Genomic DNA, 13,251 nt, shown 5'->3' with positions numbered 1-13,251 from the left:
TATTTCCAGCGTTATCCATTTTTGTTTTAAATTTTCATCATGTATCTGATTTTTTGTTTGAATTGTTTTAAAAGATTGCCCAACTGAACTACTAGTTATTAATAAGAGTTAAAACTTCCCTTGAGTTACAAGACAAATGTAAATTTATTGATGAGAAAGGACATAATTTGCTGAAAGCTTCAAGAATGGAGGTTTGACTAATTAGGAAGGAATTAAAAACCAGTAGAACTGAGAATTGGTTCAGAACGACTTTTACATCACATTTTTTAAAAAACAGTCACTGTTTAAATAATGTTATCCTGAATTTGAGTAAAACTGAAGACTTCTGGTGTCAGTTGTGCCACTGAAGCAGGTCATGAGAAGTGGATCAGAATGACTTTTACATCACTTTTTTTTAAAAGCAGACACTATTTAAATAATGTTGTACTGAGTTTGAGCAATATTACCTTCTAAGATCGGCGTGGGAAATTGTAGAAGATATCAAACAAGGAACTGCTGAAGGGTATGGTGCTGAAGAATTGAATAAGTTGCTGAAACTACTGCCAGAAACTGAAGAGGTAAGTTTAACAGTTGTAAGTAATATTGTAAGACTGAAATCTCACAAGTGTGTTTTGTGCTTACAAAAATCAAAACTAAAATCTATTTCTCCCAGTCTATGTGCTTTAGTTGCAGTGAGTTCTTTCACAGGGGACGGTGGCATTGTGGTAATTTTACCAATTTGGTAACTGAGAAAGCTAGATGAATTGTTTGGAGATATAATTTCAATGCATTTGAGGTGGCTTAAATTTAATCAAGTAGTAAGTCTAGATTAAAATTGAAGTCTCATTAATAGTCATGATTGTCGTAAAAAATGATTTTATTCACTAATATCCTTCAGAGGAGCAAGTTTGCCATCCTTACTTTTCTAAACAAATCCATGTCAGTAATAACGTGCTTTATTCTTAAATGCCCTCTTAATTGTCAAATTAAGCCACTAGGTTTTACAGTCCACTACAGAGAAAATTGCTGTGCGTTTGCCTATAAGGCATGAATTGCAATAATTCAAGAAGATACTTCATCACTATCTTCTCAAGGTCAATTAGGGATGTCAGTAAATGCAGGTCTTGCCTGTGATGCTCAAATCTAAGAACAAACAAAAGGAAAAGCATCTTGTAACAATTGTGATTCTTCATGTAATGCGCCAGCTGGACTCCAATCACAGAATCCTGTGTTTTATTCTATTTTACTACAGAATAAGAATGCTACAGAATATAAGAACAAAAAGTAAATTTCTCATTGAAACTGCTTTCATCCCTCACTCTATACATGAATTTTTTTTTCACATAATTCAGTTTCACTTAGTAGTTGGAAAATGTTCTGGAGGCAATGACTCAGTTCCTTAAAAAAGCTCTTGTCCCAAGTGACAGTTGATTGGTTAAAACTTTACCCTCTAATTGTGATTGGTATAGATGGAGAATTCAGTGAGAAACCGTTCCATGGCGTTGAACTCTGGTGCAGAGTCTGGTGAAATTCTACACATTCAGTGCTCATAACTTCATTTTCTCTTAAAAATGCAAAAAGTGTAGAAATTATTTTTGTTGCAATTAGAATATGAATACTTAATCTGATTAGCAAGGATACATTTTGTCCATTGCAGGAGGAGACAGGAGAATTTGTAGTGGAGAATAGAGAATGGAGAGATGGCAGACTAACTAAGGAATTATTTTGCGTCTGTCATCACAGAGGATCATGCAGAAAATCTTCCAGAAATCCTGAAGAGCAAAGGGAGTTGCAAAAATGAGGAACTGAAAAAAAATTATTAATAAAAAGTTGCACTCCAAAAATTAACAGGATTGAAGCCTAATAAATGATCTGTACAAGGTCAGCAACATCCTAAAGTGCTGAAAGAGCTGGCCTAAGGATTGTGGATGCACTGGTTATATTCAAAATTCTATAGCTTCTGGTAAGCTTCCTACAGACTGGAAAGTAGCAAGTGTAACCCCACTATTTAAGAAAGGAGGGAGAGAGAAAATAGAGAAGTACAGGCCTGTTAGTTTGATGTCAATTCCAGGGGAAATGTAAGAATCTATTATAAAGGACAACCAGACCCTCAGAAAATAATAATAATAACCTATGTACATGATTACGATGTGAGGACCAAATGTAATCACAGAATTATACAGTACAGAAGAGACCCTTCAGCCCATTGAGTTTGAACCAACAAAGACTACTCTAAATCTACACAATTCTCACTTTCCAGCACTTGGCTGACAGCCTTAAATGTTATGACATTTCAAATACAGATGTAAGTGTAAGAATTCAATATCTCCAGATTTGCAGATGGCACAAATGTTAGTTTTGAGGAGGATGCAAGAGGCTTCAAAGGGAGATTTGAACAGGTTAAGTGAATGGGCTAGAACATGGTGGATGGAATGTCATGTAAATAGGTGTGAAGTTATCCACTTTGATAGAAAAATAGAAATATGGAGTACTGGAGAATAGTGAAAGGTTGTGATGTATTAACATAAAAAGAGATATTGGTCTCTTTATTCATGAGACACAGAAGATACAGGTGCAGCAAGCAATTAGGAAGGCAAATAATATGCTGGCCTTCACTGCAAAGAGATTTGAATGCAAAACTAACTTGCTGCAACTGTATAAAGCCCTTTGTGAGACCACATATGGCGTTTTGGTCTCATTATCAAAAAAAAGATATATTTGCTATAGAGGGAGTGCGGTGGAGATTCAACAGATTGTCTTATGAGGAGAGTTTGAAGCTGGGCCTGTGTTCTCCAGAGTTTCAAAGATTGAGATATGATCTCATTAAAACTCACTAATTTTCTTATTGCACGTGACAAGGTGCATGTGGACAGAATGTTTCTCCTGGCTGGTAAATCTAGTTTCAGAATAAGGGGTAGGCCATTTATGACTGAGATGAGAAAGAATTTCTTCAGTCAGAAAGTAGTGAACCTTTGGAATTCATGACCTCAGGGGCCTATGGAACTCAATCATTGAGCATAGCACAAAAAGATAGTTTCCGGAGACTAATGACATTATGGGATATTGAGATAGTGTGGAAAAATAGCATTGAGGAGATAATCAGCCATAATCGAGAATGATGGAAAAGGTATGATGGGCTGAATGGCCTACCTCAGTTCCACATAAGGCTTTGAAATATACCTGCTTGAATGTGAAACTGGATTTTTCCAATTGCTCCTCACAACCTCAAAACCAAAGGACAAGGGCCAATAACCCATGCCTCATCCATTGTCATCTTTTACATCACCCTCAACCGGTACTGTTTTCCTTATGGCTATTTCTACTTTCCCATACATGGCCACCCTACCTTCCAGTTGCCCCCCACCCCACACTCACCCCCTTTCTCCAATCCCCACTAATCATTTACCTTGGGGGATGCCTCTGATGCCACAGTACCTAATTCTCTTTGCCACTTTCCTAATGATCCCTGTATCACCCATGTGCCCAAATATGGCATGACTAGCTTTCTCAACTGTTATAACTTAGCACAAAAGATTATACAGCTTGAAAAATAAACTTCTAACTGAAATTAATTTAATACTAGAAATATTTGCAGGACATCTTCCCAGGTAGATGAAATATTAAGGCTTGAATTGGAAATTTCATCTAGATGTGTATCATGCAGATAACAAGCTGCAGTGGACAAATTCTGTACATTCAAGAGTTTTATAATGTGCCTGTGGAGTGCCAAAGCTGTGTGTGTACTCTGACCATCAGATTTACAGAGTGTCATCAGCAAACAAAAATAAATAGACAAGGTTTCCTTTTTCACACCATCTAATATGCATGAAACAGTTGACAAAAACGTAGGAATTCAGGGCAATGAATGGAATTTCTTTTGCTTATTGCTTAAAGCATTATGATTAAATGCTGTCCAGATATCAATCATTGGAGACTTGACAATGGGTAACAACATCCCTGCGCAATTCCACACTAGTAAGACTTTCAGAAAGATCAACAACTTTAAATGGTAAATCAGTACAAGAAAATATTAAATATTAAATAACTGAAAAAATAAAGGCAAAATTAAGGATAGGTAAATGAATGAAGTATTTGGACTTTAAGCAAATACTGCAAAATCAATCTGAGAGAGAAAAAAGTTAATTAAAATGCAAATAATTGAGGAGAAGAGGTTTTTGGGAAAAAAGTCAAGTTAGTGATCTTAGACTTTCTAAAGATACAGATGAATGATAATGCAAATGATTCTGTGTGGTTTGTGTTTTTGGGTAAGATATGCTGTACATATACTTCAAGTTAGTTTTTTAAAATTATTATGGCATGTGTGTTTTGTCCATTCATAATTGCTTTGGAATTGAATACATTGGCCATTTCAGAGGGCAGCCAAGGTCAACCACTTTACTGTGGATGTGGAGTCACATATTGGCCAGACCACCATAATGCAGGTGTCCTAAGGTGAGCTTAGGGAGGACAGAAGTCCCCCTTGGAGCAGAAGCCCAAAAGCTCACTTGATCTTGATTTCCAGTATGAATACAAACCATAAAAGCAGAGCTTTGTGATTATTTTAACCTTGTAGATTTTAAGCAGGAGGTGTCAGGAAATGTCAAGTGGTATATTGCTTCACATTTTTTTAATATGGTGATGGGTGAAGTGCTGCTATATTAGACTGCAACAGGAACACAGTAAATATCAGGTACTACATCCAAAGTGCCAAACTAATGTGAACAATATCACAGTAGATTCACTAGCTTTATTACAGTTTATTATGCTGTTTCAGGTAAAGCGCCTAAAAAGGTTTGAAGGAGACCAGAGTAAACTGTCTGAGGCAGATCTCTTTATGCTGCTCCTGGTGAAAGTTCCAAGGTAGGACAATAGCAGTATTTAAGGAATCAACCAGTTAAGGACTGTATTGTTTCAAATATTATTAGTGATTTATTGGAAATTTTCAGTAGATTGCACTTGAAAGATGCATGCAAGAGAGGAACTTTGGGAGAAAGACTACATTTACACAGCAATTATTTGTGCACCAGGCCCCAAGGAGATATCATCCTTGACTATCTTAAGTTGTGACCTCTGAACTGAGGGCTGCAGGCTCAGACATGAATAACTGGTAGCCCATTGTCAGAATATAAGACTACAGCCGTTAGCGGCAGAGTATCCTGCTCCACCATTTGACATAATCATGGCTGATGTCATCTCAGCCTCAACTCCACTTTACTGCACACTCCCCATAACCCTTTTGTAACTAAAAACTAACTTTCATAACTCCCCATTCAACTGAAAATCTGTCGATCTACTCCTTAAATTTATCCTGTGTTGCAGCGTCCACTGCACTCAGGGATAGTAAATTGTACAGATTCACGACCATTTGAGAGAAGCAACTGCCCCTCATCTCTGTTTTAAATTGGCCACCTCTTTGCCCATAACTGTGACCTCTTGACCTAGATTGCCTTACAAGGGGAAACATCTGCTTTACTTTATCAAGCCCCTTCAGCATCTTATTTACCTCAATTAGATCTCTTCTCTCCCTCCTAAACTCTAGCAAGTATACACACTACTTTCGTAGACCTAAACTGCTCTATCTCTCCACATGAGACAAGGTTTTCATCTCTGGAATGAACTTTCTCTAAACTGTATTCATTGTGTTACATCCTTCCTCAAGTAAGGGGACCAAAACTATATGCAGTATACAGATTGTAAGAACTAATGATGCTGGAGCTTCGCAGTGGGATGCTGAAGAAGGGTCCTGACCCGAAATGTCAACTTTCCTGCTCCTCTGATGCTGCCTGGCCTGCTGTGTTCCTCCAGCTCTACACTGTGTTAAATCTGCAGTACTCTAGATTCAATCTCGCCAATGCCTTGTATAATGGAACAACACATTCCTACTTTTATACTCCATTCGTTTGGCAATAAATATCAAAATTTCATTTACCTTCCTTTTTATCTGCTTACTAGCTTTCTGCAACTCATACGTAAGGACACCCAGATCCTGCTACACCAAAGCATTTTGATGTTTCTTCAAATGTATCAGATGTGCATTGACCACCACAAATTTTCTTTTTGGCCTACACCACAATGTAATCTTGAAGGGAAAAGGACAGTTCTAAATTCCTCTTTTACATCGTGAACCACTTTCTCTGTCATCACTATCCTTTCTTCCCCAAGCCGATGTTAATTCCACAACACTGTCCTTTTTACTCCCAAAACGGAGTGTGACCAGCAAGAGTGTGCAAACATTGGGAGTTAAGCTAAGGGTGGGGGTTTAGGCAAGTGGGGGAGGGAGGCATTGCTGGGTCTTGCTCCAACCATTTTTTGCAAGGGGCTGCTTTGTGGTCGAGGTGCTGCCGGTTAGATCTAAGAGTAGGCCTAGGTGAATACCAGCCTTTGTCGAGGAGGGTGAGCATCAACAACACAAGGGTAAGTTAAGACCTTTCTTATTCCCCTAAGTCCGTGATTTGTTAAAGGGCCAGAGATGGCAGTCAGTGGAGTGGTATGCTCCTCCTGTCAGTCGACGGTGCCTGGTGACTGCGTTTGCAGGAAGTGTGTCTGGCTGCAGCTCCTCTCCGACCATGTGGATCATTTGGAGGGGCAGCTGGAAGCACTGAGGAGCGTACGGGAGGCAGAGAGTGAGATTGATAGTTTCAGGGAGGTGGTCACACCACAGGTACAGTCAGGTAGTTGGGTGACCACCAGGAGAGGTAGGCAGATTGTACAGGAATCAGCTGTGGCTATCCCCCTATTAAACAAGTATATCATTTTGGATATTGTTTGGAGGGGGGGGCGGGGACTGGGAATAGCCTCTCAGGGGAAAATAGCAGCAGCAGGCAGGTCTTTGGCACCACAACTGGCTCTGCTGTAAAGCCAGGTATGGCAAAGTTTTAGCAAGCAATTGTGATAGGGGACTGTCTAGCCAGGGGCACAGACAGGCACTTCTGCTGTCGTGAGTGAGACTTCAGGATAGTGTGTTGCCTTCCTTGTGCCTCAGTTAAGGACATCTTAGACTGGGGTTGCAGTAATTCTCAAAGGGGAGCATGAGCAGCCAGAGGTTGTTGTACACATTGGTACCAATGACATAGGTGGAAAAAGGGATTAGTTCCTGCAGAGTGAATATAGGGAGTTAGGCAGGAGGTTAAAAAGCAGGACCTCAAGTAATCTCTGCATTACTCCTGGTGTAACATACTAGTGAGAGTAGGAATAAGAGGATAGGGCAGAAAAATGTGTGATTGAGGGGCTGGTTCAGGGGGCAGGGATTCATATTTTTGGATCATTGGGATCTCTTCTGGGGTAGAAGTGACCTGTACAAGAGGGATGGGTTGCACCTGAATAGGAGGAGGACCAATATCGCGGCATGGAGATTTGTTAGAGCTGCTCAGGAGAGTTTAAACTAGTCTGGCAGTGGGTGAAACTCTAAGCAGCAGCGAGGCAAGAGAGAAAGTTGAGGCTGGTACTGAAGTTAAAGAAAGCAAGTTAAACAGACAAGACTGGCAAGAGCGTGGCAGAGAATGAGGGAAGACTGATGAATTAAACTGCATTTATTTCAATGCGAGAGGCCTGACACATAAGGTAGATGAACTCAGTATGCGGATTGGATCATGGGACTGGGATATTATAGCCATTGCAGAAACATGGCTGAGGGAGGGACAGGACTGGCAGCTCAATATTCTGGGATATAAATGCTACAGGATGGATAGGAGGGCAGGGAAGAAAGGAGGAGGCTGGCACTTTTCATTAGGGAAAACATCATGGCAGTTCTTAGAGATGATATTCCTGCAGGATTTCCAGTGAAGCTATATGGGTAAAACTGGGGAATAAGAAGGGGGTGCTCACTTTGATGGGATTGTACTGTCAGCTCCCCAGTAGTCAGCAGGAAAATGAGGAGCAAGTATGTAGGGAACTCGCAGATACCTGTAAAAGTAATAGGGTTGTAATAGTAGGGGATTTTAACTTTCCAAACATAGACTGGGACTACCATAGTGTTAAATGCTTCAATAGGGAGGAATTTGTTAAGTGTGTTCAAGAAAACTTTCTCAATTAATATGTAGATGGCCGTGCTAGAGAAGACAAAACTCGACCTCCTCTTAGGAAATAAGGCAAGGCAAGTGACAGGAGTGTTAGTAGGGGAGTACTTTGGGATCAGTGACCATAATTTAGTTTTAAATTAGTGACAGAAGAGGATAGGCCCGGTCTACAAGTTAAAAGTTCTAAATTGGGGCAAGGCCAGTTTTGATGATATTAGACAGAAACTTTCAAAAGTTATTGGGGGATGCAGTTTGCAGATAGAAGGAGGTCTGGCAGGTGGGACACTTTCAAAAGTGAGGTAACAAGAGTTCGGGGACAGCATATTTCTATTAGTGTGAAAGGCAAGGATGGCAAGATTAGGGAACCCTGGATAACTAGAGATGTTGAGGCTGTGGTCAAGAAAAAAAAGGAGGCATATGTCAGATATAGTTAGCTGGTATCTAGTGAAACCCTTGAGGAGTATGGGGGTGTAGGGGTAAACTTAGAGGGAAATCAGGAGGGAAAAACAGGGAGATAGCTTTGGCAGGTAAGATTAAGGAGAATCCAAATAGTATCTACAATTTCATTAAGAGCAAAGGAGCAACTAGGGAGAGAACAAGGCCCCTTAAAGATCAATGAGGCCATCTATGTGTGAAACCACAAGAGATGGGTGAGATCCTAAATGAATATTTCCACCAGTATTTACTGTGGAGAAAGACATGGAAGCTAGGGGACTCAAGGAAATAAATATTAATATCTGGAAAAGAGTCCACATTACAGAAGAGGAGGTGCTAGAGATCTTAAAATACATGAAGATAGATAAATCCCTGGGACCTGATCAGGTGTATGCCATGACATTGTGGAAAGCTAGATGAGAAATTGCCAGGCTTCTAGCAGAGATATTTATGTCATTGACAGCAATGGGTGAGGTGCTGTAAGACTGGAGAGTGGCTAATGTTGTGACATTTTTTAAGAAAGGCTGCAAAGAAAAGCCAGGGAACTACAGACCACTGAGCCTGATGTCAGTGCTGGGTAAGTTGTTGGAAGGGATTCTGAGAGACAGGATGTAAATGCATTTGGAAAGGCGAGGATGGATTAGGAATAGTCAGCATGACTTTGTGTGTGGGAAGTCATGTCTCACAAACTTGATTGAGGTTTTTGAAGAGGTGACCAAGAAGATAGATGAAGGCAGAATAGTAGATGTTCTGGACTTTAGCAAGGCCTTCAACAAGGCTCTGCATGGGAGACTGGTTAGTAAGGTTAGATCACATGGGATCCAGGAAGAGCGAGCCAATTGGATACAAAATTGGCTTGATGTAGGAGACAGACTGCAATGATAGAGGACTGTTGTTTAGATTGGAGACCTGTGACTACTGGTGTGCTGCAAGGATTGGTGCTGGTCCATTGTTGTTTGTCATTTATATGAACAATTTGGATGAGAATATAGGAGGCATGGTTAGTATGTTTGCGGATACACTAAAATTGTTATAGTGGGCAGTGAAAAAGGTTATTTAAGAGTACAGCAGGACCTTGATTAACTGGCCAGTAGGCCAAGGAATGACAGATAGACTTTAATTTAGATAAATGTGCGGTGTTGCATTTTGGTAAGACAAACCAGGGCATGACTTACACAGTTAATAGTAGGACCCTGGGCTGTGTGAACAGAAAGACCTAGGGGTGCAGGTACATTGTTCTTTGAAAGTGAGGTTACAGGTAGGCAGGGTGATGAAGAAGGCATTTGGCAGACTTGCCTTCATCGGTCAGAGCATTGTGTACAGGAGTTGGAATGTTGTGTTACTGCTGTACAAGATATTGGTCAGACCACATTTGGAGTACTGAATACAATTCTGATCACCCTGCCATAGGAAGGATGTCATTAAAACTGGAAAGGTTGCAAAATGAGTTACAAGAATTTTATGGAGACTGGAGGGTTTGAGTAATAAGGAGAGGCTGGATGGGCTGGCATGCTTTTCCCTGGAGCGTAGGAGACTGAAGGGTGACCTTATGGAGGTTTATAAAATCATGACAGGCATAGATAAGGTGAATAGCCAAGGTCTTCTCCCCAGAGTAGAGGAGCCCAAAACTAGAGAGCATAGTTTTAAGATGAGAGGGGAAAGGTTTAAGAGGGATCTGAGGGGCAACTTTTTCTCCCACAGAGGGCGGTATGTGGTATGGAACAATCTGCCAGAGGAAGTGGTCGAGATAAGTATGATTACAACATTTAAAAAAACATTTGGACAGGTACATGGATAGGAAAGGTTTAGAGGATATGGGTCAAATGCAGGCAAATGGGACTAGCTCAGTTTAGGAAATCTGGTTGGCATGGACGAGTTAGGCTAAAGGGTTTGTTTCTGTGCTGTATGACTCTATAATCACCACTGACTAACTGTTATTTCTCTCCCACTTTCTCTTTGCTGTTTGTTACTGGTTAGGCATTTTCAAACTGAGTGGGATATGGTGAAACTCACAGGAATGTGGAACAGAACTAAAACGTCAGATCCCCAACAGCAGAATGGAAGTTGATTATTAGTTAGCAATTGAGAACAGATCATGCTTTCTGGCAACAAGCATAGGAGCCACTTTTTAAGATTATAGCATGTCATGCACATCTATGAAAGCGCAACTTCAGTAGATTAAATTGTAGCTTTGAAATTAAATATGCAGCAAATGGGAATCACATGCCTTCAGACCTCTGAATGGTTCAAGATGGCGTGAAACAGGGAAGGTAGCCTTTCTGTTGGACTTAACTGTGGATAGGTGGGAGTAAGGGCAGGAATTCTGGTGAGCGGCTGAGGACTGGAGTGGTAATGATGGCAGGGAATAGGAAGAAGAATGCAGAAGATCCAGAGATTACAAATCCCTCAAAACTAGCGAAACTGATATGGCTGGATGGGAACAGATGTTCTATGAGGCCTACCTGGCTGACCTCATTATATACACTACAGGTGCTGTTCAAATAAACTGTGAATTGTATAGGTGGCATACACAGAGGTCAAGTAAAATATCTACCGGATGCCTTTATTATGACAGTGATAGCAGGAATTTAATAAATCTTAAATTCAGGTGAAATTGAGCGTCTACATAACGTAGTTATTGTACTAATTTGAAATTCCCTCTATTGAGAATGTGCTCAGCTATGGATCAAGGATCATTTTATTGTGGGTTCAATTTTGTTGAAAGAAAAAAGCTGTTCAAAATTTTGTATTGACAACTTTTTATTTCATCCCTGCTATTTTCTTTATTAATTGTTTTCTGCCTAGTGGGTACCTTCTCATTTTCCCCTGGATTATAAACCATAAAACACAAGGAGCAGAACCATGCCATTCAGCCTACTGAGTCTGCACTGCCATTCAATGAGATCATGGCTGATCTGATAATCCTCAACTCCTCTTTCCTGCTTTCTCCCCCCAAACCTTGATTACTTTACTGATTAAAAATCTGTCTGTCTATCTCAGCCTTGAATAGAATAACCCAGACTCAACAACCCTCTGTGGTAAAGAATTCTACAGATTCACAATCTTCTGAGAGAAGAAATTTCTCCTCATCTCTTCTTAAATGTGCAACACCTTATTCTGAGATTATGTCCTCTGGTCTTAGACTCCCCATAGGGGAAACAATCTTTCTACCCTGTCAAGGCCTTTAAGAATCTTGTATGTTTCAATAAGGTTGCCTCTCATTCTTCCACATTCCAGTAGGTACAGGCCTAATCTACTCAACCTGTCCTCATAAGGTAGTCCCTCCATACCTGGCATTAACTTAGTGAACCTGCTCTATACTACCTCCAAGACAAGGATAACTTTCCTTAGATAAGAGGCCCAAAACTGTTCAAAGTGTTCCATTTGCGGTCTGACTAGTGCCTTGTGTAGTTTAAGCAAAACGTCCCTACTTTTCTATTCCATTCCTTTGACGTAAAAGCTAACATTCCATCTGCCTTCCCCATTACCCACTGAACTTGGATAATAACCTTTTGTGATTTATGGATGAGGATTCCCAAATCCTTCTGTTTCTGTCATCTTCCTTCCATTTAAATAATATTCACCTCCTCTATTCTTCCTGCCAGAGTTTCTTAACATTAAATTCCATCTGCCAAGTTTTTGCTTACTCACTCAATGTATCTATATCACTGCACATACTTTTTGCATCAACCCCACCACTTTTCTTCCCACCTATTTTTGTACCATCTGCAAACTTGGCTATCATCCATTCACATTCTTCGTCCAAGTCATTGATATATATTGCAAATAATTGTGGTCCCAGCACTTATCCCTGTGGCAGTTCATGAGTTACAGGTTGACTTTCCTGAAAATACCTCCCTTATCCCAACTTTCAGTTTTCTATTAGTTAGCCAATCCTCTATTGCTGCTTATATACTATCTCTGAAACTAAAGCCTCATGGGCTGTTATCTTATTAAGTAGCCTAATGTGTGGTACTTTAACAAATGACTTCTGAAATTCCAAATATATTACATCCACTGCTTCGCCTTTATGTATCTTGCTTGTTACCTCCTCAAAGCATTCTAATAAATTTGTCAGGCACGATTTCCCCTTCATGAAGCCGTACTGACTCAGCTTGGTCATATTATGCATTTCTAAATGGTCTACTATTGCATCCTGTATAATAGACTCTAACATTTTCCAGTAACAGACATTTAGCTGGTCATCGGACTGAAAACCATTAACTCTGATTTTCTGTCTACTCATGCTGCCACACCTGTTTCGTCTCCACAGCACTCTCTATTTTTGCCTTTAATTATACTGTCTCCCACCACAAGTGCATTCTGATTTCCTTCCACCACATGAATAGCTCCCTGTACCAAGATGCAGTGGTCAATTTGCGCATCCTCCTTTCAGTTCCCATGCTCTTCTGCATAGCTTGCAAGAACCCCATAACTGTTGGATGATTGCAGGAGATGAGGCTTCCCCCAACTGGATCTCATACCTCACTCACCTGCAGTCTGTTCTATGCTTTAGCGGTGATAATATACCTGGTGCATATTAGAAGAAGCTGGCTACAATTTGACTTTGTGCTGAAGACCATTTTCTTTCCCTTTGTCCTTCAAGTATTTTCCCCAAGTCAATACTGTTCTCTGAGTCCCTCTGTTGCCAGACTCACATGTTGTGCTGCTGAAAGTAGACTGCTGTTTTCTCACTTATTTGGGTACTGATACATCAGCTCCCATCTGTTTCAAACATCTTCCACTCACCGAGTAAATTCTCCTCAATCAGCGTGAAGGAGCTTGAAGCACCCAGTCCCCTTGTCTGTACCAGCAATCATTC

The 13,251-nt window shown here is 40.4% G+C and overlaps 1 protein-coding gene across 2 annotated transcripts in view; it reads left to right on the top strand.

Moving 5' to 3' along the window:
• fhdc2 (FH2 domain containing 2) overlaps positions 1 to 13,251 on the top strand; it is a 61,795-nt gene that overhangs the window by 12,699 nt on the left and 35,845 nt on the right. For both annotated transcript variants that reach the window (XR_007263631.1, XM_020534117.2), the window contains exons 3-4: positions 455 to 557; positions 4,754 to 4,839. Coding sequence is in view for 1 of the 2 variants with exons in the window: in XM_020534117.2 (XP_020389706.2) it covers positions 455 to 557; positions 4,754 to 4,839 (189 nt within the window). In the remaining variant the exon portion in view is untranslated. The remainder of the gene's footprint in view (positions 1 to 454; positions 558 to 4,753; positions 4,840 to 13,251) is intronic.

This window comes from Rhincodon typus, chromosome 14 (genome assembly GCF_021869965.1).
Source record: "Rhincodon typus isolate 14 chromosome 14, sRhiTyp1.1, whole genome shotgun sequence".
NCBI lineage: Eukaryota > Metazoa > Chordata > Chondrichthyes > Orectolobiformes > Rhincodontidae > Rhincodon > Rhincodon typus.
Note: the sequence above shows the minus strand (reverse complement) of the source record. Positions and strands in the feature narration are given on the sequence as shown.